Source organism: Labeo rohita, chromosome 17 (genome assembly GCF_022985175.1).
Source record: "Labeo rohita strain BAU-BD-2019 chromosome 17, IGBB_LRoh.1.0, whole genome shotgun sequence".
Taxonomy (NCBI): Eukaryota; Metazoa; Chordata; class Actinopteri; order Cypriniformes; family Cyprinidae; genus Labeo; species Labeo rohita.
Genome location: NC_066885.1, coordinates 4,503,610 through 4,530,364, shown reverse-complemented (window position 1 = coordinate 4,530,364; position 26,755 = coordinate 4,503,610). Strand labels below are relative to the sequence as shown.

Below are 26,755 nucleotides of genomic sequence, written 5' to 3'. Positions count from 1 at the left end.
TAAATCAGTCAAATGCTCGCCATCGTATGAGATAATCACTGGGAATATTTCACTTTGATTAAGGTCAGCTCTCTCTTTGTCTTTGGCAGGATCACGTTTTGCCATTTGCCATTTCAGAGTAAATGGCTGTACGTGGGCACGGAAAGAGGGAACATTCACATCGTCAATGTGGAGTCCTTCACCCTCTCAGGCTATGTGATCATGTGGAACAAAGCCATTGAACTGTGAGTGTCTAGACACAATGAACTCCAGTGATTCTCTTGTGTTTTCTTCTAATTTAATTAAAGGTCTTATGTCCGTATATTTACACAAGGTCATCATGCATGATCTCTGCATACCGCTTTGAAGTATTTTTTTCTCATAAACACTCACTTCTCTTTGACAGTTCCTCAAAGACTCACCCTGGACCTGTAGTTCATATCAGCGATAACCCTATGGATGAAGGGAAAGTATGAAATCTTGACTCTTTGGGATAAAATATTTTCCCACGGAACACTTTCTAATTGCTCAGCTGTCCGTTTGCACCATTTCAGGAAAGTTGTGTGTTTTTTTTGTTTTTTTTTTTACAGCTTTTAATTGGTTTTGAGTGTGGCATAGTTGTGCTGTGGGACTTGAAATCGAAGAAGGCTGACTATCGGTACAGCTATGATGAGGTGAGGCTTTGTTGTTGTAGGATATGAACCAGTTTCCCATCCTAAATGAATGTCAATGAAGGTCTTTTTTTAATTTCAGGACAAACTTAGAGCATTGTTTAAAGCAAAGCTACTTACTCTCGTTTTGTAACATCCCTCAAAGGAAGGAAAAAGGTCTCCAGTAGAGATGGGATGTACTCCAAGTACTCAGATTTGACAGTAGTGGTTGATCATGAAAAAACAATAATTGAATGGTTTTCTCTTTAATGCGGTATTAAATTACTTCAAAATTCAATAACAGCTGTACATTTCCAGCCTTCCTTCCATTTACATGTTTAATTTTAGTATTAGTTATGACATTTTTGTGGTAACTTGCTGTTCACATCATTAAGACAGTGAATTACACATTAAAAGTTATACATCACATTAAAAGACAAAAAAAGTGCAGAAACAATTTTTACTCAGAAATTGATAGTAAATTTTACAATTTATTACTAAGAAAGTCAAATAACATTAAATATGAAATTTTGAAGTATAAAGGCTGAAATAATTTTTTCTTGGTTTTTATGCTTGAAAATGAAGCCATGAAGACAGTCATGAATATTAATATTGTAACTGTGTTATGTACAATAAAATTATTCATATATTATTTATTTTACTAACATTATTTAGGTACTCTTTTTATTTAGTAATAAACTAAAAATATTACTACAACTGCTATTAATGTTAATAATGTTAATAATAATAATTTCTATTATTATTTTGAAGCCATATTGATAATCACAATATTTTGAAATAGTATTTTCTTTTAAAACATACTCCAGTAACCTTTGTTTTACTTACAACATAAAAATATTACAGTGTATATGGTGCCATAATACACTACCAGTCAAAGGTTTTTGGACAGTAAGATTTTTATATATATATATATATATATATATATATATATTTTTTTTTTTTTTTTTTTTTAAGAAGTCTCTTCTGCTCACCAAGCCTGTATTTATTTTATCCAAAATACAGCAAAATCAGTAATATTGTGAAATATTTTTACTGTTTAAAATAACTGCTTTCTATTTGAATATATTTTAAAGTGTAATTTATTCCTGTGATCAAAGCTACATTTTCAGCATCATTACTCCAGTAAACATTTATTTATTATTATTATTATTATTATTATTATTAAGCATTTATTATTATTAATTTCTAGGTTTCTTTGATTAATAGAACGTTCAGAAGAACATCATTTATCGGACATAGAAATCTTTTGTAACATCATAAATGTCTTTATAATCAAAGAATCCTTGCTAAATAAAAGTAGAAAAAGTATATATTGAAGCCAAGCTTTTAAATGGTATAGTGTATAATGTTACAAAAGCTTTTTATTTCAGATAAATGCTGATCTTTGGATCTTCATCAAAGAATCCTGTAAAAATGTACTTAATAATAATAATTTAAAAAATCAGCATATTAGACTGATTTCTGAAGGATCATGTGACTGGAGTAAAATGAAAAACAAAATTCATTTTGATCAGAAAAATAAGTTACATTTTAAAATGTATTCATATAAAAAAAAGTTATTTTAAATAGTACATATATTGAAAAATGTTACTGTTTTTGCTGTACGCTGGATCAAATAAATGCAGGCTTGTTAAGCAAATGAGGCTTCTTTAAAAAAACATTAGAAAACCCTGTCCAAAAACTTTTGACTGGAAGTGTATATGTGGACTGATCACTTGACTTATCTGTGGAGTGTTCAAACAACTCTAGCCTAGAGGAAGTAACTTTTTTTCAAAGCTTTTTGTGTTATCTATGAGGAATGGAACTTAGGTGTTTGTTTGTTATGTTTATTGTTGACTCATATATGTTGTCACAACACATGAACAGTAGTTTGCTTGACCTGCTTTCTCTTGTGGTTGATTACTCATCCTTTGTTTGGCCTGTAGGCGATCCACTCTGTGGCTTGGCATCATGAGGGGAAACAGTTTGTGTGCAGTCACTCAGATGGCACGCTTACCACATGGAATGTACGCGCTCCTGCCAAGCCTGCCCAGATCATTACGCCGCATGGTAAGCTTCTGCCCAAACAAACTCCCTTCCAAGTTCCTCAGGTTGAGCGCTTCAGGGAGCACAGAATAAATATCAAAAGAGCATAGGGTGAAGAGTGCCTTTTGAGTGCGTGCCTTTTGAGTGCCACTAGCAGCACTAGTGAAATAAAAATGATAGTTTCTAAACAGGTTTTCTGAAACAGATCAATGTTTTTAAAGAGTTACTATAAATATTGTAAATATAGCAAAGGGTTGTATATTTTCATTTTTCAAAAAAATGAATATTGTATGGAATATTGTATGGCCAAAATCACAATTTTTTGTGTTCATTTTTCAAAAATGTAAAAAAAAAAAAAAAAGTACTTTGTGTTTTATTACTTTGGCATTAAATTACAGAAAAACGATTAATGCTAACTAACTGTGTGAGTGTTTCTAATACAGTACAGTAGGTAAGAGAGTGAATGCAAATTTGATGTCTTTCTATTCTTTGACCAATGTAATCAATCCCACTGCTTTTTTTCTCATTTGTAAAGTAATAGAAACACTATCATGGATTTTTCCTGTTGGTGCTGTTTGTTATTGTTCACAACTATAGATGTTTACTCAACTGTGAAAGGTTCTGCTTCTGTTTCTGAAAACCCTGAAAATGTGCAAAGGTTTTCACTGCACATTAAATAGGGAAGGAGAATGTGTTTTAACCTCCCAAAAATAACAAACCTAAATTGTATGGACAATGATAAAATAAAATAAAATAAACATTCTTAATTTTCATGATTTGTAAAAAGGTTTTTTTGTTAATGTGTTTGATGAAAAAGAGGGTTATTATTCCTAAGTATTGGGGGGGAAATTCCTAAATTTTTTATCTTTTCTTTTGGTCCATACAATAAAGGTCAGTTTTTAAAGTGAATAAAGTTCAAAACACTGAGACATGATAAAATAAAATAAAGTAACTTTTAACTGACAAAAAGAATTTTGACCGATTAATACAATCAGTTTAACTGTTTAAAAGTCATTTAATTTTTTTCAGCTTAAATAATGCAGTTTTTTCACTAAAAGGGATGTATGGCTGAAGCAAAACAATCTATTTATAAATGCTTCATGAATCTTAATTAAAAAATGCACAGAAAATTATCAAATTTAAAATTATTATTATTTTTAAAATGAGTAATAGATGCACCAAAAATGGTTTTGGAATCAGACTATGACTAAATTAATCATAATCAAACCATGAGGTTGCTAAAGATGTCTACCCTTGATTTATTGTAGTTCCCATGATAAAAATACACAGATACTGGAGATTGAATAGGAGATAAAAATACATGAAGGCATATTTATATGCACACCTTGTTTAACGTGCAATATTCTCTCTCAGGTAAACAGCCCAAGGATGGAAAGAAGCCAGAGCCGTGCAAACCCATCTTGAAAGTGGAATACAAAACTACCAGGGCAGGGTAAGCCTTCAAAGGAAGCTGAACTCAGGGTTGCATTCAGGAAGCAAACAGAGCATGATGCATTGCACAAGTTGACTGTCTGGTAGAGGTGCTTCTGCTTTACGGGTTTTACAGGGATGACATGATGTTTTTCATAAAAAGCTAATATGGCAATACATTTACTGAGGGTTGCATTCATGAGGGAAACAGGGCATGATGCATTGGTTTGAGACTTGTGCAACCTTGCATTGCGAGAGACTGTCTGGCGTAGATGCTTTTGGGTTTTACGGGGATGACATGAAGTTTTTTTAGAAGACATAAACTACGCAGCTAATTTGACAACACATTTTGTATTGTAGCACTAATTGAAGCATTAATTTGTTTCACGTCCGGCTTGGCTTCTCTTTGCATCATGGAAAAATGAGATTTGTTCATTTGTTTTGTTAAGGGACCCATTCATGATACTGTGTGGAGGTTTGTCATATGATACAGTGGGTAGGAGAGCCTGTCTGACTGTGATGCATGGGAAAAGCACTGCAGTGCTGGAGATGGACTACCCCATAGTGGATTTCCTTACGCTGTGTGAAACCCCATATCCAAACGGCAAGTCACTGCCCCACCTATCGCTGGATTTTCTCCCATAACATTTACTGTATATTTAACAGAGCCTTTAAAAACAGCAGAGGTGAACTACAGTTAATACAGTTAATTTCTTGAGTCATTTTCATATGTATAATTTATTTATTAGTTATTTTTGTGTATATATATATATAATATAAAGGTTATATATACACTACCAGTCAAAAGTTTTTGAACAGTAAGATTTTTAATGTTTTTAAGAAGTCTCTTCTGCTCGCCAAGCTTGCATTTATTTGATCAAAAGTACAGCAAAAACAGTAAAATTTAAAAATATTTTTACTATTTAAAGTAACTGTTTTCTGTTTAAATATATTTTAAAATATAATTTATTCCTGTGATCAAAGCTACATTTTCAGCATCATATGATCTTTCGGAAATCATTCTAATATGCTGATTTGGTGGTCAAGAAATATTTTTATTATTATCATTTTTCAGGATTCGTCGATGAATAGAAATATCCAAAGATCAGCATTTATCTGAAATAAAAAGCTTTTGTAACATTATACACTATACCATTCAAAAGCTTGGAGTCAGTAAATTTTTTTTTTTTTTTCTTTTTTCTTTTTTCGTTTATTTAGCAAGGATGCTTTAAATTGATCAAAAGTGACTATAAAGACATTTATAATGTTACAAAAGATTTCTGTTTCAGATAAATGCTGAATTTTCTATTCATCAAAGAAACCTAAAAAAATTCTACACAGCTGTTTTCAACATATTAATTGTTTTTTGAGCAGCAAATTAGAATATTACAGTGATTTCTGAAGGATCATGTGACACAGGAATAAATTACTTTTTTAAAATATATTCAAATAGAGAACAGTTATTTTAAATAGTAAAAATATTTCAGTTTGTTTTTGTTTTTTTTTGTTTTTTTTAACTGTTTTTGCTGTACTTTGGATCGAATAAATACAAGCTTGGTGAGCAGAAGAGATTTCTTTAGAAAAACATTAAAAAAAAGTTCATATATAACCTTTACTGAACTGTAAGACCAGACAGCCATTGTTTTAAAGTAGATCATTTATGCAAAAACTAAAATAAAAATCTAGTTATTGAAATAATTTATTGAATACTTTTTTTTTTTTTTCAGAAAATAAGAAAAAAATGGGATTTTGTGAAAATGCCCTATTTAAGTGTTTTTAAAAAAATCCTTCTGTATCCCCACAGATTTCCAGGAGCCTTATGCGGTTGTTGTCCTGCTGGAGAAGGATTTGGTTGTCATTGACCTTGCACAAATTGGGTGAGTAAATGCCAAATGTGATACACGGTGTCTTGGTTTCTGCTGCTGTTTTATAAAAAGCTGTCTGTGCAGGTATCCGATCTTTGAGAATCCATATCCTCTGTCCATCCACGAGTCTCCGGTGACCTGCTGCGAATATTTTGCGGACTGTCCAGCTGAAGTCATTCCTGCACTTTACTCAGTGGGCTCCAGACAGAAGAGACAAGGGTTCAGTAAAAAGGTAATGTCCTGCCCTCCGCTGTTTAGGAAAATGGATAGTCCTAAAACGACTGATCCAAATCTGTCTTTTATGCAGGAATGGCCCATAAGTGGAGGTAACTGGGGCCAGGGAACACTAAGTTTCTCAGAAATTATCATCACTGGGTAAGGATCTCTCACATACATAATTCACTTTTATTAATTGAATTAGAGAGGAAAATAGCTTTTTGGTTTTGGAAGGAAGAATGCTTTTTTTTTGTTTTGGAGTTATTGTTGTCTTCTGTTTTCTTCCTGAAACAACAGGCATGCTGATGGATCAATCAAGTTTTGGGATGCCTCAGCATGTGAGTTTCTGTCTCAGAAAACATAATTTTATGTTTTAGGTCACAAGTTGAATCTACACGAATGGCTGATTCATTTGGAAATAAAGCAAGTGACTGTCTTTATGAATGGAAAATTGAATCATTGACTTACTAAATTAGTTTAAAAACACACGTTCATTTATAAACAAAACACCGCTGAATTTGAATGCAACTTTTTGATGATGAAATATTAATATAAATAATATATATATAAATAATATAAATATTTTTTCATAGTTGCACGCAGCAGTTTTCAGTCGCAAATGCTGCAAATGGATCTCTGACTAATAAAGATACTGAATTTGTTCTTTTGTGTCTGTTAGTAATGCTGCAGGTTTTGTATAAGCTGAAAACAGCGAAGGTGTTTGAGAAGCCCCGCGGTAAAGAGGACAAATCCAGTACTGAAATTGTGGATGAAGATCCGTTCGCTATCCAGATCCTGTCCTGGTGTCCGGAGAGCCGTGTGCTCTGTGTGGCTGGAGTTTCGGCTCATGTCATAGTCTACAGGTTCAGCAAACAGGAAGTCACCACTGAAGTGATTCAGGTCTGACCCATTTAAATGCAGGAGATAGTATAGATTTGTCTAAGGGAAATTTCAGATGCTGCTGGTCAGCATTTGATTTACGTACCTCTTTTAATCATTTCACATTTTAAATGGTCCTGCTATGTGACAAATGCTTAATATTAATGTAGGTCCTAGAAACTGCATGGTGATTATAATGCAGTTAGAAAAATGCTGTTTAAACCCATTTTAGATGGAGTTTAGTATGCACACTGCAGGATATTTCATTAAGCAGTAAGTTGTTTTGACACATGGTTTCCAGCAGTTAGAATACCATATGCTGCATCCACACAAATGAGTAAAGCGCTCACTTATTTATGCTTATTAATGCTAAAAACCTTAGTTTTTAATGAGGAGGTGTCACACCGCAGGACTGAATAAATGAACATGGAAGTAGCTCCACATAAATATTACAAATTTTATTAATAGTGGATAAAAGTCTTTTTTATACTTACAAGCCTGGAGAATATCTTCCTGTTGGGGAATTAGTAATATTATATGATATTATAGCTCCCCAAGATATTTTTCAATTATAAATGAATTTGGTGAGTCACTTTACAAGAGAAATCTGTGTATATAAATATATAAAGCATGTTTATATTTCATAATAAAACCCTTGAAAATAGCAATATTCCTGAAGAGGTGCTTGGAAAGTGCTTGAATTATTGAAAGACAGTGTATCTATGAAATAAGTGTTTAATTTTTTCAGTAAGCACGCCTTTTCACACAAAATTCAACAATTCAAAAAACATCATACTTTTTCACTTATTTCAGTTAATGTCATAAAACTAGTGAGCTAATCCAGTAGTAGTACTGACAGTGTCGAAAAGAGGAACAGATGAACTGAATCGATTGAGTGAGTCACTTCGATTATTCATTTCAAGCGATTCACTAGCAAAAACCTGATCAAATTAAAAGATACCTTCATTTTCGAATTTCAACATCTTTTGTAATGATTTTAGTGATGGGTGAAACGGACCATTTCAAAACTCTGAATCAGTTAAACCATTGCATCACAAAATGATTCACGTTGTTTCGAAGTGCTCCAATCGGTTCGCGAATCATTTAATTCAGATCGGAACTTCAAATTGCGTATCACATATCATTTAATTCAGATCGGGACTACAAATTGCAAATCATTTTATTTAGATCAGAACTTCGCTTATCGAATCATTTGATTTAGATTTAAACTTCGGAGCGGGTTTGCAAATCATTTTGCAAATGAAATCATTCATGATCCACGCTCAGAGTCCTGATCTGAAATGATGGTTCACAAATCATTATTCAGATTGGGACTTTGGAGCGTGGATCGCAAATCATTTGATTTGGATCAGAACTTTGGAGCAGGTTCGCAAATCTTTTGATTCAGATCGGAACTGATTCAGATCCTGACCTTAAATGATGGTTCGCAAATTATTATTCAGATCAGGACTTCTGTGCGAGTTCGCGAATCATTTGATTCAGTTTGCTAATTTTTTTTCGGACTACTTTTTATTATTAAACAGTAGAAAACATCAAATCGTTAAGGCAGTGTAGTTATACACAAATACAAATCAAAATTCCAAAGAAAAAGTCCTTGAAAGTCCTGGAATTAAATTTTTCAGTATCTGTACGAATCCCGTTTCTTATTTTGTTCTTTTTGTTCTCTGCTAAAATATTAAACAATTTGCTTAGATAATTCTGTGCTTATGGATAAAATAAATTAAAGGATAAAATGAGTTCTTTTCTGCCAGATAACTGAAAAATATGTTACAGAAAAAGTACTTTTCACTTTTTTATGAGCAGAGTAAAATTAATTATGTCAGCTGCCTATAACTCTGACATGATTTTTGAGACTGGATTTTTTTTTTTGGTTGTAAAATTCATGGAAATCTATATCTCCATCTGTGAGCATATGAGTCTGTGAGCATGCATATGTTTGTATAGTATTTTGATGACAGCATTCTTGTGTCTGTAGCTCCTGGAGGTGCGTATGCAGTGTGAGCTGAATGAAGTGGAGTCTCCCGAGGGCGGAGGTGAGCAGGCATCGGCTGTTTCCACCCCAGGAACCTCATCCAGCCCTCAGACCAGCCTGCCTCAGTCCCACCCCTCCACCAGCAGCAACAACTCATCTGACGGCCTACGAGATAATGTGCCCTGTCTCAAGTACAGTCTGTTTTCATCTATTTCAGATTTACTCGCCTCTAAGATAAAAACAACTTGGGTCATTTTACATATTGATGATATGGCCTTTTCCTGTGTAAGTTTACAGATTGGCTGTGTGGAACAGACTTACTGCTCAAATGTCTGTCTGTTCGACCACGTGATTTGGTTTGTTTTGTTTTATTAGCATGTAGTTAATAGTGTCCTGTGTCTTACTTGGCCAGGGTCAGGAGTTCTCCTCTCAAACAGTCTCCGGGTTACCAGGTGGAGCTGCTCATTCAGCTGGTGTGGGTCAGCGGGGAGCCGCCACAACAGATCACCAGCCTGGCCGTCAACTCTGCATATGGCCTGTAAGTCCATGAAACAACAACACAAACTCATTTACCGCACCTATGATGTGTTTACTGAGCAATTAAAAACACTTTCTTTAAACAACAGCTGTTCATTATCTTTCAGACAAGTTTTGTGTCATGATTCGTCATATTAAAGCCTAGCAGCCATGCCTGAATAATTATTCTTCATTAAAATAATTAAGAATTTCAACTACTCGAACACTATTGAAATGCACAAATTAGGCACAATATGCTCATATTTCTGATTACTATCGCTAAAGATGTTTGAATTAGATATTCAGTCTATTTGCAGTCTGTTAACTACTAAATACCAACAAATGTCAAATAACCTTAAAATGATATGTTGCTGAATTTAAAGTTTCAGTTTAACATCTGGTGTGTCCTGGAGCCTTGAGTAGAAAATTGTGATTAAATTTCATTTTTACTTAGATGTTGACATAATACTTAACTTTTTAAGTAATTCACTGTTGGCAGAAATATTAAGCCGCAAAAACTGTTTTCAGCATTGACAATAATCAGAAATCAGCATATTGGAATGATTTCTAAATTATTTCTGACACTAAAGACTGGAATAGTGGTGCTGAAAATTCAGCTTTCCATCACAGGAATAAATTACATTTTAAAATATGTTACAACAGAAAACAGTTATTTTAAATTATAATAATATTTCATAACTTTTCCTGTGTTTTTGATCAAATAAATGCAGCCTTAGTGAGCTTAAGACACTTCTTTCAAAAACATTAAAAAATCCTAATCATTCCTTACTTTTAACCAATAGTGTGTATCTGTTGTGTGTTTTACAGAGTTGCTTTTGGCAATGGTAATGGACTTGCAGTGGTTGATTACATTCAGAAAACTCTCCTTCTGAACGTGAGCACAGCCGAGCTGTACGGCTCCACAGATCCTCACCACAGACAACCACGCTCGCCCCGCAAAACCAGACAGCCCTCAGCAGGTGAAAAGACGTCTAAGAGAAAGCTTCATCTTCTTACTAATAATCATAACCTATGCATGTCGTCAGTCTGTGCTTCTGTCTGAAGAAGTAAAGCACATGCTCATTATGAGCAGTGTCAGTCTACGGACCGTGATGCTCCTGCATCCTTCAAACGGCAGGTGGTCATCTCTGGCCGAGGAACCATCTGCACCGATCTTAGAAAATCATCCGATCCATATGTGCAAACAGGGGTGCCGGTGTTTGTTCTTTTTTGTCCCCTGTCTTTGCTTGTTCTTTTTGTTGTTCACTCATCTGAGTTTCAGTCTTTGAAACACACAGATGCCAACAGACTGAATTTAAGGGCATGTGACATTTCGTATTATTGTTAGCGATGCGCTGATACAAAAATGACCAATTTTAAGTGGTGTTTAAAAAGGCAATTAATTCATTATTAGTGACCCTGGACCACAAAACCAGTCTTAAGTAGCACAGGTATATTTGTAGCAGTAGCCAAAAATACATTGTATTGGTCAAAAATCTTTTATGCCAAAAATCATTATTGATCATGAAGATATTTTGTAAATTCCCTTCCGTAAAAGAACTTCATTTTGGACAACTTTATGGGCGATTTTCTCAATATTTTGACTTTTTTTGTACCTATCCTAACAATGCAAAATACATTAATGGAAAGCTTATTTATTTATTATTGAGAGCTTTCAGATCTCAATTTCAGAAAATTTATCCTTATGACTGGTTTCCACCATGTAATAAAAAAATAATAATTGCGACTTTTTATCTCACAATTTGGACTTTTTTCTCACAATTCTGAATTTATAGCTCACAATTTGGTGTTTGTTTTCTGCAATTCTTTTTTCCTTTTTTCCTCAGAATTAAGTTTATATCTCGCAATTCTGAGAAAAACGTCTGAATTGTGATAAAAAATGATCTGAATTGTGATAGAATCTCAAAATTGGGGGAAAAAATGTGAAAAGTCACAGTTACCTTTTTATTTTTTTTATTCTGTGGCAGAAACAAGCTTTCAGTTTTGCCTGTTTTCGAGCAAAAAAAATAAAAATGACTGTAATTTCAATTTTAATGTAAAGTAAATAATATTCTAAGTACTGATATTTTGCATTGCTGTGTAATTATTGTCAACAATTTTTTATTATTTGTAGAACTCACTCGTTTATTAAAAATAATAAAGGCGGAACAAATGTCCAATCTGTCCTGAATCCAGTCTCTGGACTCTGTCAGTTCAAAGGCCTACTATCTGTTCATTTGATTTTGTGTCATTGTTTTGTCTCAACCTTTCAATATTCGTCTCTCTCTGTGGTTTCGTAAAGACACTCTGCATAAGAAGTCTTGCATGTCCGGCCTCTCTAACTTTTATTCTGAATCTGTGAAAAAGCTTCGTTCTTCTTACCTCAGTAAGTCACATGGCACTCATCAAAGGTCTTTTCCTTCTTTTTATATCTGTCTGCATTCTTCTTTTTCTCTTTGTTTAACACTATAATCAGTTTTTGTGTTGATTTATTATTTAAGTGTTACGTGATGTTTATTGCGTAAAAAGTCAGCCTGGCTGTTTGGCTTAGACTTGTTTGTTTTCAACAGGCCTTTGTGATGGTAATGATGCATCAGCCGCACCCGAGGAGAGATGCAAATCACCAACATCAGGTAAAGATGCCTTCATTCTTTCTTCATTGTAAGACCTTACTGGTAAAACAAAACGTATTGAGATTGTAGATTGATGGTCGTTTTATGATGAGTTGATTGACAGACCCTTAAGGGTACAGTTCACCCAAAAATGAAGCGTCTGTCATAATTTACTCACTCTTCTGTCATTCTAAATATGTATTTAACGAGGTAGAACAAAAATCTTTTGTTTTTCATAAATCACCACCCACTTTCATTTTATGCTACCAAACACCAAAAAGTGAAAATATAATAATACAGTTGAAAAAATGTACATACACTTTGCAGAATCTGCAAAATGTTTATTATTTTACCAAAATAAATGGGATCATACAAAATGCATGCTAATTTATAAAAATGACCCAGTTCAAAAGTTTACATACACTTGAACCCTTTCCAACAATGACTATGATTTTGAGATCCATCTTTTCACACAGAGGACAACTGAGGGACTCATATGCAACTATTACAGAAGGTTCAAACACTCACTGAGGCTCCAGAAGGAAACACAATGCATTAAGAGCCGGGGGGTGAAAACTTTTGAACAGAATGAAGTTGTGTACATTTTTCTTATTTTGCCAAAATATCGTATTTTTTCATTTAGTACTTCCTTTCAGAAGCTACAGAAGATACTTACATGTTTCCCAGAAGACAAAATTCCTAAAGTTTTCACCCCCAGCTATTAAAGCATTGTGTTTCCTTCTGGAGCATGAGTGAGCGTTTGAACCCTCTGTAACAGTTGCATGCGAGTCCCTCAGTTGTCCTTGGTGTCAAAAGATGGATCTCAGAATTATACAGTCACTGCTGGAAGGGATTAGAATGCACAAATACGCTGAAAAACCGTATTGAAAAGAATATGAAAAGAATTTGTGGGACCTGAAGGATTTTCTTGAAGAACAGCGGACAGTTTTACTGTTCAGGACAAACAAGGGACTCATGAACAACTATCACTAAACAAAAAAACAGGTAACAACACAGTATTATGAATCAAGTGTATGTAAACTTTTGAATCATTGAGTCATATTGGACTATATGTAAACATCTTTTATGTCAAATATCTTATTCAGGTCAGTACTAAATTAAAAATAAGACGCATTTTGTATGATCCGTTTTATTTTGGTAAATAATTAACATTTTGCAGATTCTGCAAGGTGTGTGAAAACTTTTGACTTCAACTGTATGTCTGTATTTAACGTATTCTAAAACTTGCAATATTTACTGTGTCATGTGGACAACTTTTATTGTGTTGTTTTGCAAATAGAAATGACTAGCACTTGTGTTTAACAATAGAGAATAAAACAGCATTAGAACAACATGAGGGTGAGTTCATTGTGACAGCTTTCAACGTGTATTTAAGGTGCAATACGTCATTTCTGCATCACTAAACCGAACTAAAAGACCCGTTGGCATGGTTTGAACAAACGTATAGTCTTGCCAAACCCATGCAATTCCATTGGTGACTCTGAAATTACACTCTGCAACTTAAAAGACAGACATATTGACAAACACTGCAATGCCAGAGCATTGGACGTGAAGCTCTGTTATAGTTAAAAATTCTTTAGCACAGCAAAAAATTAAAACAATTCTGCAAGCGTCATCAGAATCCCGGTCAGGTGTGCTGACTAAGTACATTTCATTTACAAGGAATTTGACTTTGATATGCAGATAGTTGCCAAAAGTTACATAAGACCCCTTCGGCTGTGTCACATTATTATGCGGACTGTGTTGTTGCTATAGGCTCCGGTTCACCGTGCAATTCTGATGAAGACAGCAAACAAAAGTTCTTTGACAAGGGTATGCTACATTATAAACACAACTTTTCGAAACAAGGCTTTTTTGTCCTAGGAGATCTTTTATTTTCTTTCATTGGTTCTATTCAACACATTTTCCAGTGAAGTCCAAAAGCAAGCGGTTATCCAAGACTGTTGCCAGTGACTTTGGTACTGTATAATGTTCATATTACAGCAGTCTGGGTCTCTCAGTTTTCTGTGCTAATGGGCACTTGTGCACTAACCAAATGAACTAACCAAACAAATTAAAATGGGTTTGCTTAAGTGCGTAGAAAAGCTAGAGCTTTGTGTGTCTGCTGCTTGGTGGTTGAGTGTGCCAATAAACGGTGGACCAGTGAAAGCTTATTTGAGAGCTGAATTTAACGCTTTAAAAGTAGTCAACCGTAGTGCATGTTACTTTCTAAAATGGATTGTAAACTGCACATGTTGATGTTTTTTTTTAAGATTAAAACTTTTATTGTCATCATTTCAAAATTGTCTCCTGTAGGAGTGCTTTTTTCTAACCTTTTTTAACATTACAGGCTTTCACTCTGCTCTGGTCCGTTTCAAGGGTAAAAATACACAGGACGATGAAAATGATGTCAGACATTTAACATATTTCTGATTCATGTTTTCACACAGATCTCTACTGAATATCTGAAATCATAGACAGGGCGATCACACGCTTTTTTTTTTTAGAGAGAAATGAGGCTCCTGGTGTTCTGACTCTTGATCGGTGCTGGTTTCATTGTCACTAATCTTAATGCATTTTTCCGGGCATGATCGAGTTGCTTCTGATTATAACATACTAGATGAACAAACGTCTCTTTTAAAGGCTACTGATGGGCTGCTCTTTGGCTTCATTCTACGTCATGATCCTCCAGCTGATAATTTGTCTCAACCTGCTTATTTTTCCTCTTTAAACAAGTTGATTAATGCTTATTTAATTTCTTATTTAACTTTAGTAACCATTATTTCCCAGATTAATGGCTTTGATTGTATGTTCAGAACAATGTTTTCTTTTTTCCAGCTAAGATATCCCGGAAAATTAACATGATTGCTGATCAGAAAGATGGTAAGCTTTTGTTCTCTCACTTTAGTTTCTAGGAGTAGCTGTGCATCTTTTGCAGGGGATCAGTTTTTTCCACACTGACATAAACTGTGTGTTACTTTAATCAATCTACATACACTACCAGTCAAAAGTTTTTGAACAGTAAGATTTTTATTGTTTTTTTAAAGAAGTCTCTTCTGCTCACCAAGCCTGCATTTATTTGATCCACAGTACAGAAAAAGGAGTAGTATTGTAAAATATTTTTACTATTTAAAATAGCTGCCTTCGATTTGAATATATTTTGAAATGTAATTTATTTCTGTGATCAAATCTGAATTTTCAACATTATTACTCCAGTCTTCAGAGTCACATGATAATTAAAACAGTTGAGTACATTTTCACATTTTCAAGATTCCTTGATGAATAGAAAGATCCAAAGATCAGCATTTATCTGAAATAAAAGCTTTTGTAACTTTATACACTATACCATTCAAAAGCTTGGAGTCAGTATAATTTTTATTTTTATTTTTTTGGGAAAGAAATTATTAAAAATAATACTTTTTATTTAGCAAGGGTGATTTAAATTGTTCAGAAGTGATGATAAAGACATTTATAATGTTACAAAAGGTTTCTATTTCAGATAAATGCTGTTCTTCTGAACTTTCTATTCATCAAAGAAACCTGAAAAAAATCTACTCAGCTGTTTTCAACATATAATAATGTTTTTTGAGCAGCAAATCAGAATATTAAAATGATTTCTGAAGGATCATGTGACTGGACTTTAAATAGTAAAAATATTTCAGAATTTAACTGTTTTGCTGTACTTTGGATCAAATAAATGCAGGCTTGGTGAGCAGAAGAGACTCCTTTAAAAAACATTCAAAATCTTACTGTTCAAAAACTTTTGACTGGTAATGTAGATTATTGACAAAGTCTGGTTCGGTGTTCAGCTTATTCTAGCCTAGAACTGCCCACTTAAACGGCAAAGGTCTGAAAAATAACCATATTTGGTAATATTTGGCTTTGTTTTATGCAGAGTTTGAATAAATCTGATATAGTAGACACTGCAATAATACTTTCAGTAACTTTTTGCATGCAACAAATATCTTTAAATCATGCTTCCAGGAAATCATGCACTACCATGTAGTGTGGTATAGACCTAATATAGGTCTATATATAATATAGACTGGTAAGCATGAATGCAAAAGTGTACAAGTGTTTTTAGGTGGAATATATATATATATATATATATATATATATATATATATAATCTGGATAGTTAAAAAGAGGTTACGACGTCACTGCTCTCTCCTTGATAAGAAACAGCAGAGTTCAATGAAGGAAATGAAGAAACAGCACGCAGTGTCTTTTCGTGAGACCTCATTCTGTGACCCCAGTGAAGTGGCCTTATTTTAGGCTGACCTGACCTGAACTGGTTCATACTAACTCTCACTGGAGCCTGCCGTGTGGGCTTTGCCTTTTGTCTTGATTGATGGCGTCCAATTTTGGAATGGTGAAACTGAAACATTTTCCCACCTTTTTTTCTGCAGTCTAATTTCAAACAGATTAAAGTTTGACATTATTAGTGCAATACAGAAATGTTCATATATGGCATATAACATGGGTCATATTTCACCCCAAAATATTATTTTATTTTTAAGTTTTATGCAGTGTTTATGCAGATAATAGTTTATTTTTTCTTTTAATTTTGGAGTGAAACATGAGCCAGACATGTCAGCTTTGGTGAGACTTATCGCTGTGCTTTTATAATTTGCATTTATACTAAAATTAGTGTTACAGGTTTGCCAGAAAGATATCTGAATGCACCTTTGTCTCTGAGTGTGAAATAAAACCGCGTAACAATGCTCTGTACTGGTGACTGCAAGTTTTGTTAAAATTTAACAGAAATGTTTATGGTGATTTCCTAGCGCACTTTTTGTCTGCAGTTGCTGTGTTTCTTACACATTACATGTAAAATTTGTACTAATGCAATGCATTTAATAAGAATATATCATCAGTATATTAACTGCTTAACGGTTTGCCTTTTTATCCTTTGATTTCAGGTGTCCTGAGGTGGTTCACATTTGATTTTGCTTCTAAAAGTGTCATGCTAATTGTCCTTATATTGTTGTCTTTTTGTCCCTGATGGGTCACCGTGTCCTCAGATGCCAGGGACAATTCATTCAGCCGCTCACGCAGCTCCAGTGTGACCAGCATTGACAGAGAGTCACGTGAGATCATTTCCTCCTTCTACTTTTGTGACTCCCTGTCCAAGAAGAGTGAGACTGTGGCAGTGCCCAGCCTGTGGGTGGGCACCTCATTGGGCAGCATGCTGGCCATCGCCCTCACTGTGCCCTCCACAGCAGAGCAGAGGATGCAGCAGCCTGTGGGCGTCTCTTTCTGTGGTAAGACTTGCTTTCTCGCAAAATACAACCCAGCTCTTTATATAAGGTTGGATATATAAGGATATTGCAAATCTCAGCTATAAAGTTGGATGTATAAGTACACTACCAGTAACGTTTTTATTATTTTTTGAAGTCTCTTATGCTTACCAAGCCTGCATTTATTTGATCCGAAGTATAGCAAAAACAGTAAAATTTCAAAATATTTTTACTATTTATAATTACTGCTTTCTATTTCAATATATTTTAATATGTAATTTATTCCTGTGATTTCAAAGCTTAATTTTTAGCATCTTTACTCCAGTCACGTGATCTTTCAGAAATCATTTTAATATTCTAATTTGCTGCTCAAAAAAATGTATTATTATTATTATGTTGAAAACAGTCGAGTAGAAGTTTGTCAAGTTTCTCTGATGAATCGAAAGCTCAGAAGAACAGTATTTATCTGAAATAGAAATCTTCTGTAACATTATACATGTCTTAATCATCATTTTTGATCAATTTAAAACATTTTTGCTAAATAAAAAGTATTTATTTCTATCATTTTTTTTTAACAAAAAAAAATATTGACTCCTAGCTTTTAAATGGTATAGTGTATAATGTTACAAAAGCTTTTTGTGTCAGATAAATCTTTGGATCTTACGGTTCATCAAAGAATCAAGTAATGATGCGGAAAATTTAGCTTTGATCATAGGAATAAATTATATTTTAAAATATATTTCAATAGAAAGCAAAAATATTACGCAGTATTACTGCTTTTGCTGTACTTTGAATCAAATAAATGCAGGCTTGGTGAGCAGAAGAGAATTCTTTAAAAAACGTTAAAAATCTTACTGTTCAAAAACTTTTGACTGTAGTGTATGTCCTACTTTGTCCAAATACATAGAGTACACTCATTAATTGCTTGTATCATCACAGAATGCAGCTATATTATCACCCAGCTTTAATCTGATAAATGCAACCAAAGATATTAAGATATAGACTTGAAGCTGCTTTGAAACAATGTATTATACAAATACATTTAACTTTGACGTCCTGTCATCACAGGTCAAATAGTGCGCTTGAAGGGAGCCATTTTGCGCATGGCCCAGCTGGAAGCCAGCGGGACTCTTATGCCCCACGTTTACGAGTCCTGGTATGAGCCCAACGCCCCTGAGGAGGAGAAAGAACGGCCACGGAGACGCCGGCCTACCTCCCCTCCTTCTTCTCAGGAGAACGCGGACTGTCAGTATGCTGTGGTCTGCTCAGAGAAACAGGCTAAGGTGGTGGCGATGCCTTCTCAAAACTGCATCTATGAACACAACATCACAGAGACCTCCTTCGTACTTAGAGCCGACGTTGTGACGATGACCACGGGGCTCGGCATCGCTTGTTTCTGTGCCAATGGGCATATCATGACCCTGAGGTAACATGATTAACCTGATATTCAAAGCCACTGAATATTTTGCTTTTTGACTCATAAGTCTGCAAACCATCTGTTTTCAGTTTGCCAAGCTTGCGGCCACTGCTGGATGTGAACTACCTTCCCCTGACGGACATGAGGATAGCCAGAACCTTCTGTTTCTCAAACCAAGGCCAAGCCCTGTACCTCACATCGCCCACTGAGATCCAAAGAATCACTTATAGCCAGGAAACCTGTGATAACCTGCAGGTCAGACTGTGCACATTATGTTTTATCATACCTGCAAATTTGTTGTATTTGGTGAAATTTGCCTTGAAATATTGTGACATTTAATCTGAGGTGCTCATTTTTTTCAGGAGATGCTTGGAGAGCTGTTTACTCCAGTGGAGACACCAGAGGCTCCAAACCGAGGCTTCTTCAAGGGCTTATTCGGAGGCGGGGCCCAGTCCTTGGACAGAGAGGACCTGTGTAAGTGCTACATCAAAACACGATCAGATTTTTTTTTTAATTACTTAATTAGTAGAAGTTATAAAAAAAATGTGTTTTGCATTATGTCTGATATCTGTTGTATACTGTGTTTTCAGTCAGTCAAACTTTTCAAATATTTAATATCAAAATAATGTACAATGAACTTACAAATAAAGGTTTTCACAGCAAAACCATAGAACTATTTTGGGTCTGCAAAGAACATTTTAGTAAACGTTCTTAAAAAAATTTTTTTTTTTAAGTGTGAAGAACATTTTAACTGTTTGTACAAGGTGCTTAATTCAAAAAACAAAATACTTTTTTTTTTCGCTTAATTCAGTTAATAAATAATCAATAAACTAGTAAAAAAAAAAAAATTCAAAACTAAAAAGAATGAAACATAAAACTAGCAAGCTAAGCCAGTAGTAGTACTGACATTGTCGTGTAAACATGGTTAAAGATGCGAAAAGTGGAACAGATGAACCAAAACAAATCACTTGTACTGGAACCGCTTCAGTTGATTCAAACTCATGACCTCTATCATTCATTTCAAGCGATTCACTAGCAAAAAAATTGATCAAATTAAAAGAGCCAATTAGTTTTGAATTTCAACATTGCTTAAAACATTGTTTAAAAAGCATGTAGTGATTGGTGAAACTGAGTTTTTTTGAAACTCTGAATCAGTTAAAACATCGCATCACAGAATGATTCACTGTTTCGAAGCACTCAAAGTTGGATTGCGTATCACGAATCATTTGATTCACATAGGGACTTAAGATCATATATCATTATTAATTTGATTTAGATCTGGACTTCGGAGCGGGTTCGCGAATCATTTGATTTAGATCGGAACTTTGCATATTGCGAATCATTTGATTCGGATCGGGACTTCGGAGCAGGTTTGCAAATCTTTTGCTTCACAGTGGAATTTTGGAGCGCGGATCACAAATCATTTGTTTCAGATCAGAACTTCGGAGCAGGTTCGCGAATCATTTGATTTAGATTGGGACTTCAGTGCAGGTTCGCAAATCATTTGATTCAGATTGGGACTTCAGTGCAAGTTCGCAAATCATTTGATTCAGTTCGGGACGTCAGAGCACGTATCCTGATCATTTGTTTTCCAATCAGGATTTTTTTTTTTTAAACAGTAGAAAACAAACCATTAAGGCAGTACAGTTATAAAAACATAACAAAGAAGAAAAGAAAAAGAAAGTATACACAAATACAAATCCCTTAAGCTAATTAAACGTGGTTTTAATTTGAAATAGAAGACATTGTTTGATGAGTGAGATCTCTGATTAAAGTCCTTGAAAATACTGGAATTTTATTTTACAGTATCTGTACAAACCTTCTTTAAATAATCTAAAGAACCTTTTTGAAAGAATGTTTTGTGGAATATGAAGTTTTCTTGTTGTTAAAGGTTCTTGATGACAATCAAGAACCTTTATTTTTAAGTGTGGTTTAGAGTAGAACAATTTAATAAATTTTTACGAAAATATGTAATCAAAAACAGGTCATATTTCATTCCAGAATCAAATGAAATCTTACATTTTAACAGCCATAATAAACAGCCAGGCAAACAAAATATGAGATACAAAAGAAATGTTAAATCCCTCATGTTTTTTTTTTCACCTACAGTCGGAGAGGTGTCTGCTGGTAAGGCTTCACGCAGTCTGGCGCAGCACATCCCGGGTCCAGGTGGTATGGAGGGCATGAAGGGTGCCGCATCCGGTGTGGTGGGAGAGTTGGCACGGGCGAGGATAGCTCTGGATGAGAGAGGACAGAAACTAGGCGAGCTGGAGGAGAGGACAGCAGCCATGATGGCCAGCGCAGACTCCTTCTCTAAACATGCGCATGATGTGAGATGATCACTTGCAAATCACAACGACTGCTGATTTTTAGAGTGACACACAGGCTGTTTCAAAACTTAGTGAGCACATTTCAGTCTTTTCTCAGTCCCACATTTCAGATTCTGCGATCACAGAATTTAATGCAATCACTCACAGCAAACAGTGACTTTCTTACTCAGTATTTTTGTCTTTTCTTCCAGTTTAAAAAAATTTATTTTTACTAATCTATTTATCTTTTTTTTTAAATTTGAAAGAGAAGACATTGTTTAATAAGTCCTTGAAAATCAAAAAATTAGTGCTTGAAAAGTCCTTGAAAGTCCTAAGATTTTAATTTACAGTGTCTGTCAAGTGTCACTGATTAAATTACTAGGTGCACTATTGAATATAATGTTCATGAAAGCGAATATTTACTAATAAATATAAATTATTTACTAATATTGAATGTTGTAATTGTGCGCTTTCTTTCACTAGCTCCCTTTTTTTTTCCCTTTCACTGCAAAAACTACAGAAAATGACAAATATTGCTGCAATTTTTGAGAAAGCTTCATAAAATTCAGTTATTTTAGACCACAAAAATCGAAAAAGCCTGTGAAATCCTAGTGGGACTACAATTTGGTTGAGAATCAGGAATTTTCTTTGGTATTGATGTCCAAAAATGCTCTCTAGGTTTTGAGACGTAGCCGTATTCTTTGTCAAACAATGATATTTGTGTTGGCTAATGTGTTTCAGAGAAAGTAAACCATCTGTCTGTCTCCACCAGATAATGCTGAAATACAAGGACAAGAAATGGTACCAGCTCTGAGGTCCCTGCAGGGAGTCAGCGGACCTTCCTGTGAAGACAGCAGATCCATCATCTCTCCTCCGTTTCTTCCTTCTCTTCCTGTATCTTTCTCTCTCTGTGATGTCCAGAGACTGCCACTCGCGCTCAGCACAACGTCACGCGGCATTACCTCGAGCTGAGGAGCTGCGGAAAGACAGAGGAGACAGGAGGGGAAGGAACGGGACAGGCGAAACGCATCAGGACGGGGTTTCCTTCCCTTCGCGGTGGCAGTTGAGTTTCCTCTCCTGAAAACAAAGCCGTGGATCTTGTCTTGGGAGAGGAGGCCCATCACCGGTGCTGCCCCCCTGTCTTGTACCTTCATCCGCCACGCTGTCATTTTCACTGCCATTCTATCTGCAAAGAAACTACGGAAAGGAAAAGAAATGGGTCAGAGGGACAAAGAGCTGACAGAAGAAGGTCTAACGTCTGCAGCGTTGCCAAGCTTAATGCTTCTGATAATCTTTCACTAGAGCAAGAGTAGCTCGCATGTGTAGTGATTTAATTTAGGAAATTAGTGCTTTTTCTTGTTTTTGGAATCGGGGTGAATCTCATCCAAGTAATATTTCACCCCAAAATCAATATTTTGCATAAGGAAAGCCTATTTTCAGAACACAGGCGTGCTCATTAAGCAAAATATTACATTTGTTTTGATTTTAGGTTGAAGCATGACTCGATTCAATGAGATTCACCCAGTAATCATGTTAGCTGTGGAAAAGGCCGGATTGTCTTACACAAGGTGTGATGAAGTACCATTTAATTTCACCTCTAAAGGGCTGGAAGTTGCTGTATTTACCACATATCATGTGATTATTTTGCCATATGAAATTGCAGACGGGCCTAGGCAGCAGCGCAGCTGATCTGATCATGCACCATTTTGTTGTACTTTCGTCTAAAGGACGTATTGGTTTACACTGATCAGGTCTCAAAAGAGCTTTTAGGCAAGAGCTCTGACTTTGATGTACACTATACTGCGTGTTGACACTGGATAAAGGTGTTCGTTTTAAAGATATATATATATATAAAAAGATGTAAGGAACACATAGGTAAATTTCACAAAAGCATGTCTGGTTCATATTTCACACCTGAATTAAAAAAAATAGCATATAAACCATTGCATTTTTTTTTTTTGCATTATGCTTAGTAAACAATATTGTAATACAATGTTTTTTAATTTAAATCTGCAAAAACTAAAGACAGTACAGATGCAACCATAATATATAAATAGTTAATTTTGATAAATATAGATTTTTTTGCATTACAGAATAAAAATGTGCCTAATTATCACAGTGCAAAAAATAAGTTTACATTTCTGTAAACAAACTAATTTCTCAGATTTTTGGGGAGTGAAATATGACCCAGACGTGTTGTTAACAAGGTTTCACCTGGGTGAATAACTGCTGAATATTTGCTGGTTATATACAAACGGAGATCTGGAGCGTGTAAATTATTTTTGCTCTGCAGGAGCAGGTTATTTTTATCGGGAAGGAGCGCAAGTGAGAATTGGGAAGTGTGAGGCATGATCTTGATTATGTGCCTTGTGATGATTGACACGTCAGAAACCCGTCCGCTCTCCGGATACGAGGGACACCGGTGGATTGTGCCGAGAGTACTGATTCTTCATATGCAAAACAGGTTCCTCCTCCTTATTTCCCATGATGCAACTGCTCCTGGACGAGGAGATCTCGAGGCTTATGTGAGACTCAGTACCGGGTGACTTCCTCATCTGAAGTACATGACGAATGGATTTCTCTGTGTGTATTTTCTAAGAAGCCTTTTGGGATGGACTAATGCATGAGTTTGTCATCCTCACAGAGGGGTGAATATATCTATCTCTGTGTTTGTTGCTGCAGTGGAGGTGACCACTAAATGTTCAATGCAACTCCATACTCTCGATCAGCAGCCCGCGGATGTGTCGTCCGCAGGGCGTTACCTTCTGCCTTTGCTTTGCGACCCATGAATATATGCTAACCTCGACTCGTGTGCGTATACGTGTGTTCGTGAACATACATGTATGCAACAATATGTGTATGCTCACGTTTATATAAACTAAAGATACAATATATTTGAAAGCAGATGTTGAGATGTTTTCTTTAAGTGTGTTTTCTTATTTATGAGGTGCAAGAAATTGCTGCTATTTGTGTTTAGAAGCATCTGTCAAACCTGTTGACACTTGTTATTTTCCTATCAGGCATACGAACGAGTTAGTTCACCCAAAAATTAAGATTTGCTTAAAACATTCTCAACCTCATACCATCCAAGATATGAATGCATTTGTTTGACTGAACAGATTTGAGAAATATTGCATCGCTTGCTCACCAACGGATCCTCTGCAGTGAATGGGTGCCGTCAGAACGAGAGTCCAAACAGCTGATAAAAACATCACAATAATCCACACCATTCCATCAGTTAACATCTTGAGAAGACAAAAGAAACAAATCCATTACATATTTTTGGCTACAATACGAGTCCATAATCCATAATAACTTCCTCCAGTGAAAAATTGGTCTGGTCTAAATCAGGAGAGAAATTTGCATACATAAAGCACTGTTTACAAGCCAAAACAGCTCAAATATGTGGCTGGATTTTGATGTGAGAAACTGGAGGAAGTGTTATTAGGGATTATCAATTCATATTTTAGCCAGAAGCAACGGTTTGAACTTAAAAACTTCTTAATGATGGATTTGCTTGATACAAACATGCTGCTTTTGGCTTCTTAAGATGTTAACTAATAGACTGAAGTGGTATGCATTACTTGTGGATTATTGTGATGTTTTTATCAGCTGTTTGGGCTCTCATTCTAACGGCACCCATTCCGAGTCCATAATCTATAATACCTCTCCACTTACACAAAAATCCACTAACACATTTGTTTAGAGCTGTTTTGACTTTTAAATAGTGTTTGATGTGTGCATATTTCCCTCCTGATTCAGACAAGGAGAAAACAATATAATGGACATAGGACGGTAAAAATAGTAAAATGAGGTTAAAAACGTCTTAAATATGTGTTTTTTTTCTTACAAACATGCAGGTTTTTGCTTCACAGGTTGTTAATTGATGGACTAGTGGTGTGGACTGCTTGTGGATTATTGTGATGTTTTCATCACTGTTTGGACTCTCATTCTGACGGCACCCATTTATATCCATTGGTGAGCAAGTGATGTAATGCTACATTTCTCCAAATCTGATGTAGAAACAAACTCATCTACATCTAGAATGGCCTGAGGGTGAATACATTTAAGCAATTTTTCCATTTTTGGGTGAACTATTCCGTGAAGGCTTTTCTGTTTGTTTTTTTGTTCGTCACATTGCTGCCAAATGTTGTAAATATCTTTCTGAAGACAAACTTGAGAGTGCTGACGTAGTCAAAGTTACTGAGGATGGTGGCCATGATCTGACTAGACTCCAAAGAGTTGCTTTGCTGTGAAAGTTGGTCTCACTGAGAGGATGTTCCTTATAATTTAAAACTAAGTGTCATGCCATCTCCACATATATATAGATATAGATATAGATAGATACTCCTTCTGTTGCCATGGTGTTTGTGTAAATATCTACCAAAATTGCAATTTTCAATGTTGACCAACTGAAAATCTAATCTAGCTTCTCTGCTTCATATATTTTTCTTTTCTATGAGCAGTTGTGTGGTTTTGCACTATATATGTGTTTTATATTAATGACATCTTATTAATATTTTTGTAGTTGGCATTGTTCTTTCTTTTGGACATTTTGTTTCTTTACGAAGGACCAAAATTAGATGCTATGTGGCTCACACTCTCAGATTTGTCCTCATTGCCAGTTTAATAATATTCTAATATATTTATACATTTGAAATATATATAAATATAGAAATATATATAATTTACTTTTAATTTACAAATGAATACTTTTATTCTATTGTTTGAAATGAAAGAGCGTTTTAAGATATAAACTGGTTATGTATATATTCTCATTGAATCAAACGTGAAACATTTTCTGGCGAGCCATCTGCTTGGTTCTCTGTCAAAGAGGGAAAGACGACCCGAAGAGTCTCTGAAATCACTTGGCCATCTCTGTGTACTGTTCGTCCTCTGATTTCTCTTGCACAAAAGGCAGCATGATATCGTGTTTACAAACTTGAAACATCCATCTACATTATATTTTGCCTTTTTTCTTTAGACCTGCTAGTGAGATGTTTGTAAAGGAACAAATCACAAGTATTTACTCTCTATTGTTGTTGATTATAAAGGCGAGATTTTTTTTTTTTCTGATAGTATACTCACAGCATTGTTATTTGAGTTTCCCTGAGCATCATTGCTGTACTCCAGAAAAAAATACTGTCCTGAAAAGGGTCAGTTTTGGGGATGGTTCTCCGTGGGGTTGCAGGTTTTCTCATCATAGCCGACTTATTGTACAGTTTTATTATTCAGACTTTCACATGAATGTTTGTCTTAATCTGCTGCCACCCAACAGTTTAGGAAACATGTTTATAGACATAACTGTGCAATGGAAAATAAATGTACCAGAAAGATTTATTTACAGCCGTTTTGATTCCACACTTCATTTTGCATACTTTGGCCACTAGATGCCACAGTTTTACAATTTACAGTCTCTCAGTTTCGAAGAAATAATAACCTTGGTTGCTTACACATCTGTGTTACCATTTAAAATAGATACAAAATAAAAAGTAAATGTATAATCTGAATATATGCATATGAATATATATATATATATATATATATATATATATACACACATTTATGAATATACAGTATATGTGTCTGCAATATACATAAA

At 34.9% G+C, this 26,755-nt stretch overlaps 1 protein-coding gene across 5 annotated transcripts in view; it reads left to right on the top strand.

The window, feature by feature from the left end:
• Positions 1–26,493, top strand: part of stxbp5b (syntaxin binding protein 5b (tomosyn)) — a 47,249-nt gene extending 20,756 nt beyond the window's left edge. The window contains exons 5-29 of one of the 5 annotated variants that reach the window (XM_051132931.1): positions 90–224; positions 386–449; positions 570–653; positions 2,576–2,699; positions 4,050–4,128; positions 4,556–4,710; positions 5,911–5,983; positions 6,056–6,203; positions 6,279–6,346; positions 6,485–6,525; positions 6,867–7,087; positions 9,063–9,250; positions 9,472–9,597; positions 10,404–10,555; positions 11,878–11,961; positions 12,146–12,208; positions 13,964–14,020; positions 14,119–14,166; positions 15,026–15,070; positions 17,212–17,451; positions 18,496–18,853; positions 18,934–19,099; positions 19,207–19,318; positions 20,954–21,174; positions 21,926–26,493. In XM_051132931.1, the coding sequence (XP_050988888.1) occupies positions 90–224; positions 386–449; positions 570–653; positions 2,576–2,699; positions 4,050–4,128; positions 4,556–4,710; positions 5,911–5,983; positions 6,056–6,203; positions 6,279–6,346; positions 6,485–6,525; positions 6,867–7,087; positions 9,063–9,250; positions 9,472–9,597; positions 10,404–10,555; positions 11,878–11,961; positions 12,146–12,208; positions 13,964–14,020; positions 14,119–14,166; positions 15,026–15,070; positions 17,212–17,451; positions 18,496–18,853; positions 18,934–19,099; positions 19,207–19,318; positions 20,954–21,174; positions 21,926–21,967 (3,094 nt within the window). In that variant the 3' untranslated portion in view covers positions 21,968–26,493. The remainder of the gene's footprint in view (positions 1–89; positions 225–385; positions 450–569; positions 654–2,575; positions 2,700–4,049; positions 4,129–4,555; positions 4,711–5,910; positions 5,984–6,055; positions 6,204–6,278; positions 6,347–6,484; positions 6,526–6,866; positions 7,088–9,062; positions 9,251–9,471; positions 9,598–10,403; positions 10,556–11,877; positions 11,962–12,145; positions 12,209–13,963; positions 14,021–14,118; positions 14,167–15,025; positions 15,071–17,211; positions 17,452–18,495; positions 18,854–18,933; positions 19,100–19,206; positions 19,319–20,953; positions 21,175–21,925) is intronic. The other 4 variants (XM_051132927.1, XM_051132928.1, XM_051132929.1 and 1 more) reach the window with 4 other exon arrangements.
• Positions 26,494–26,755: the final 262 nt, after the last annotated feature.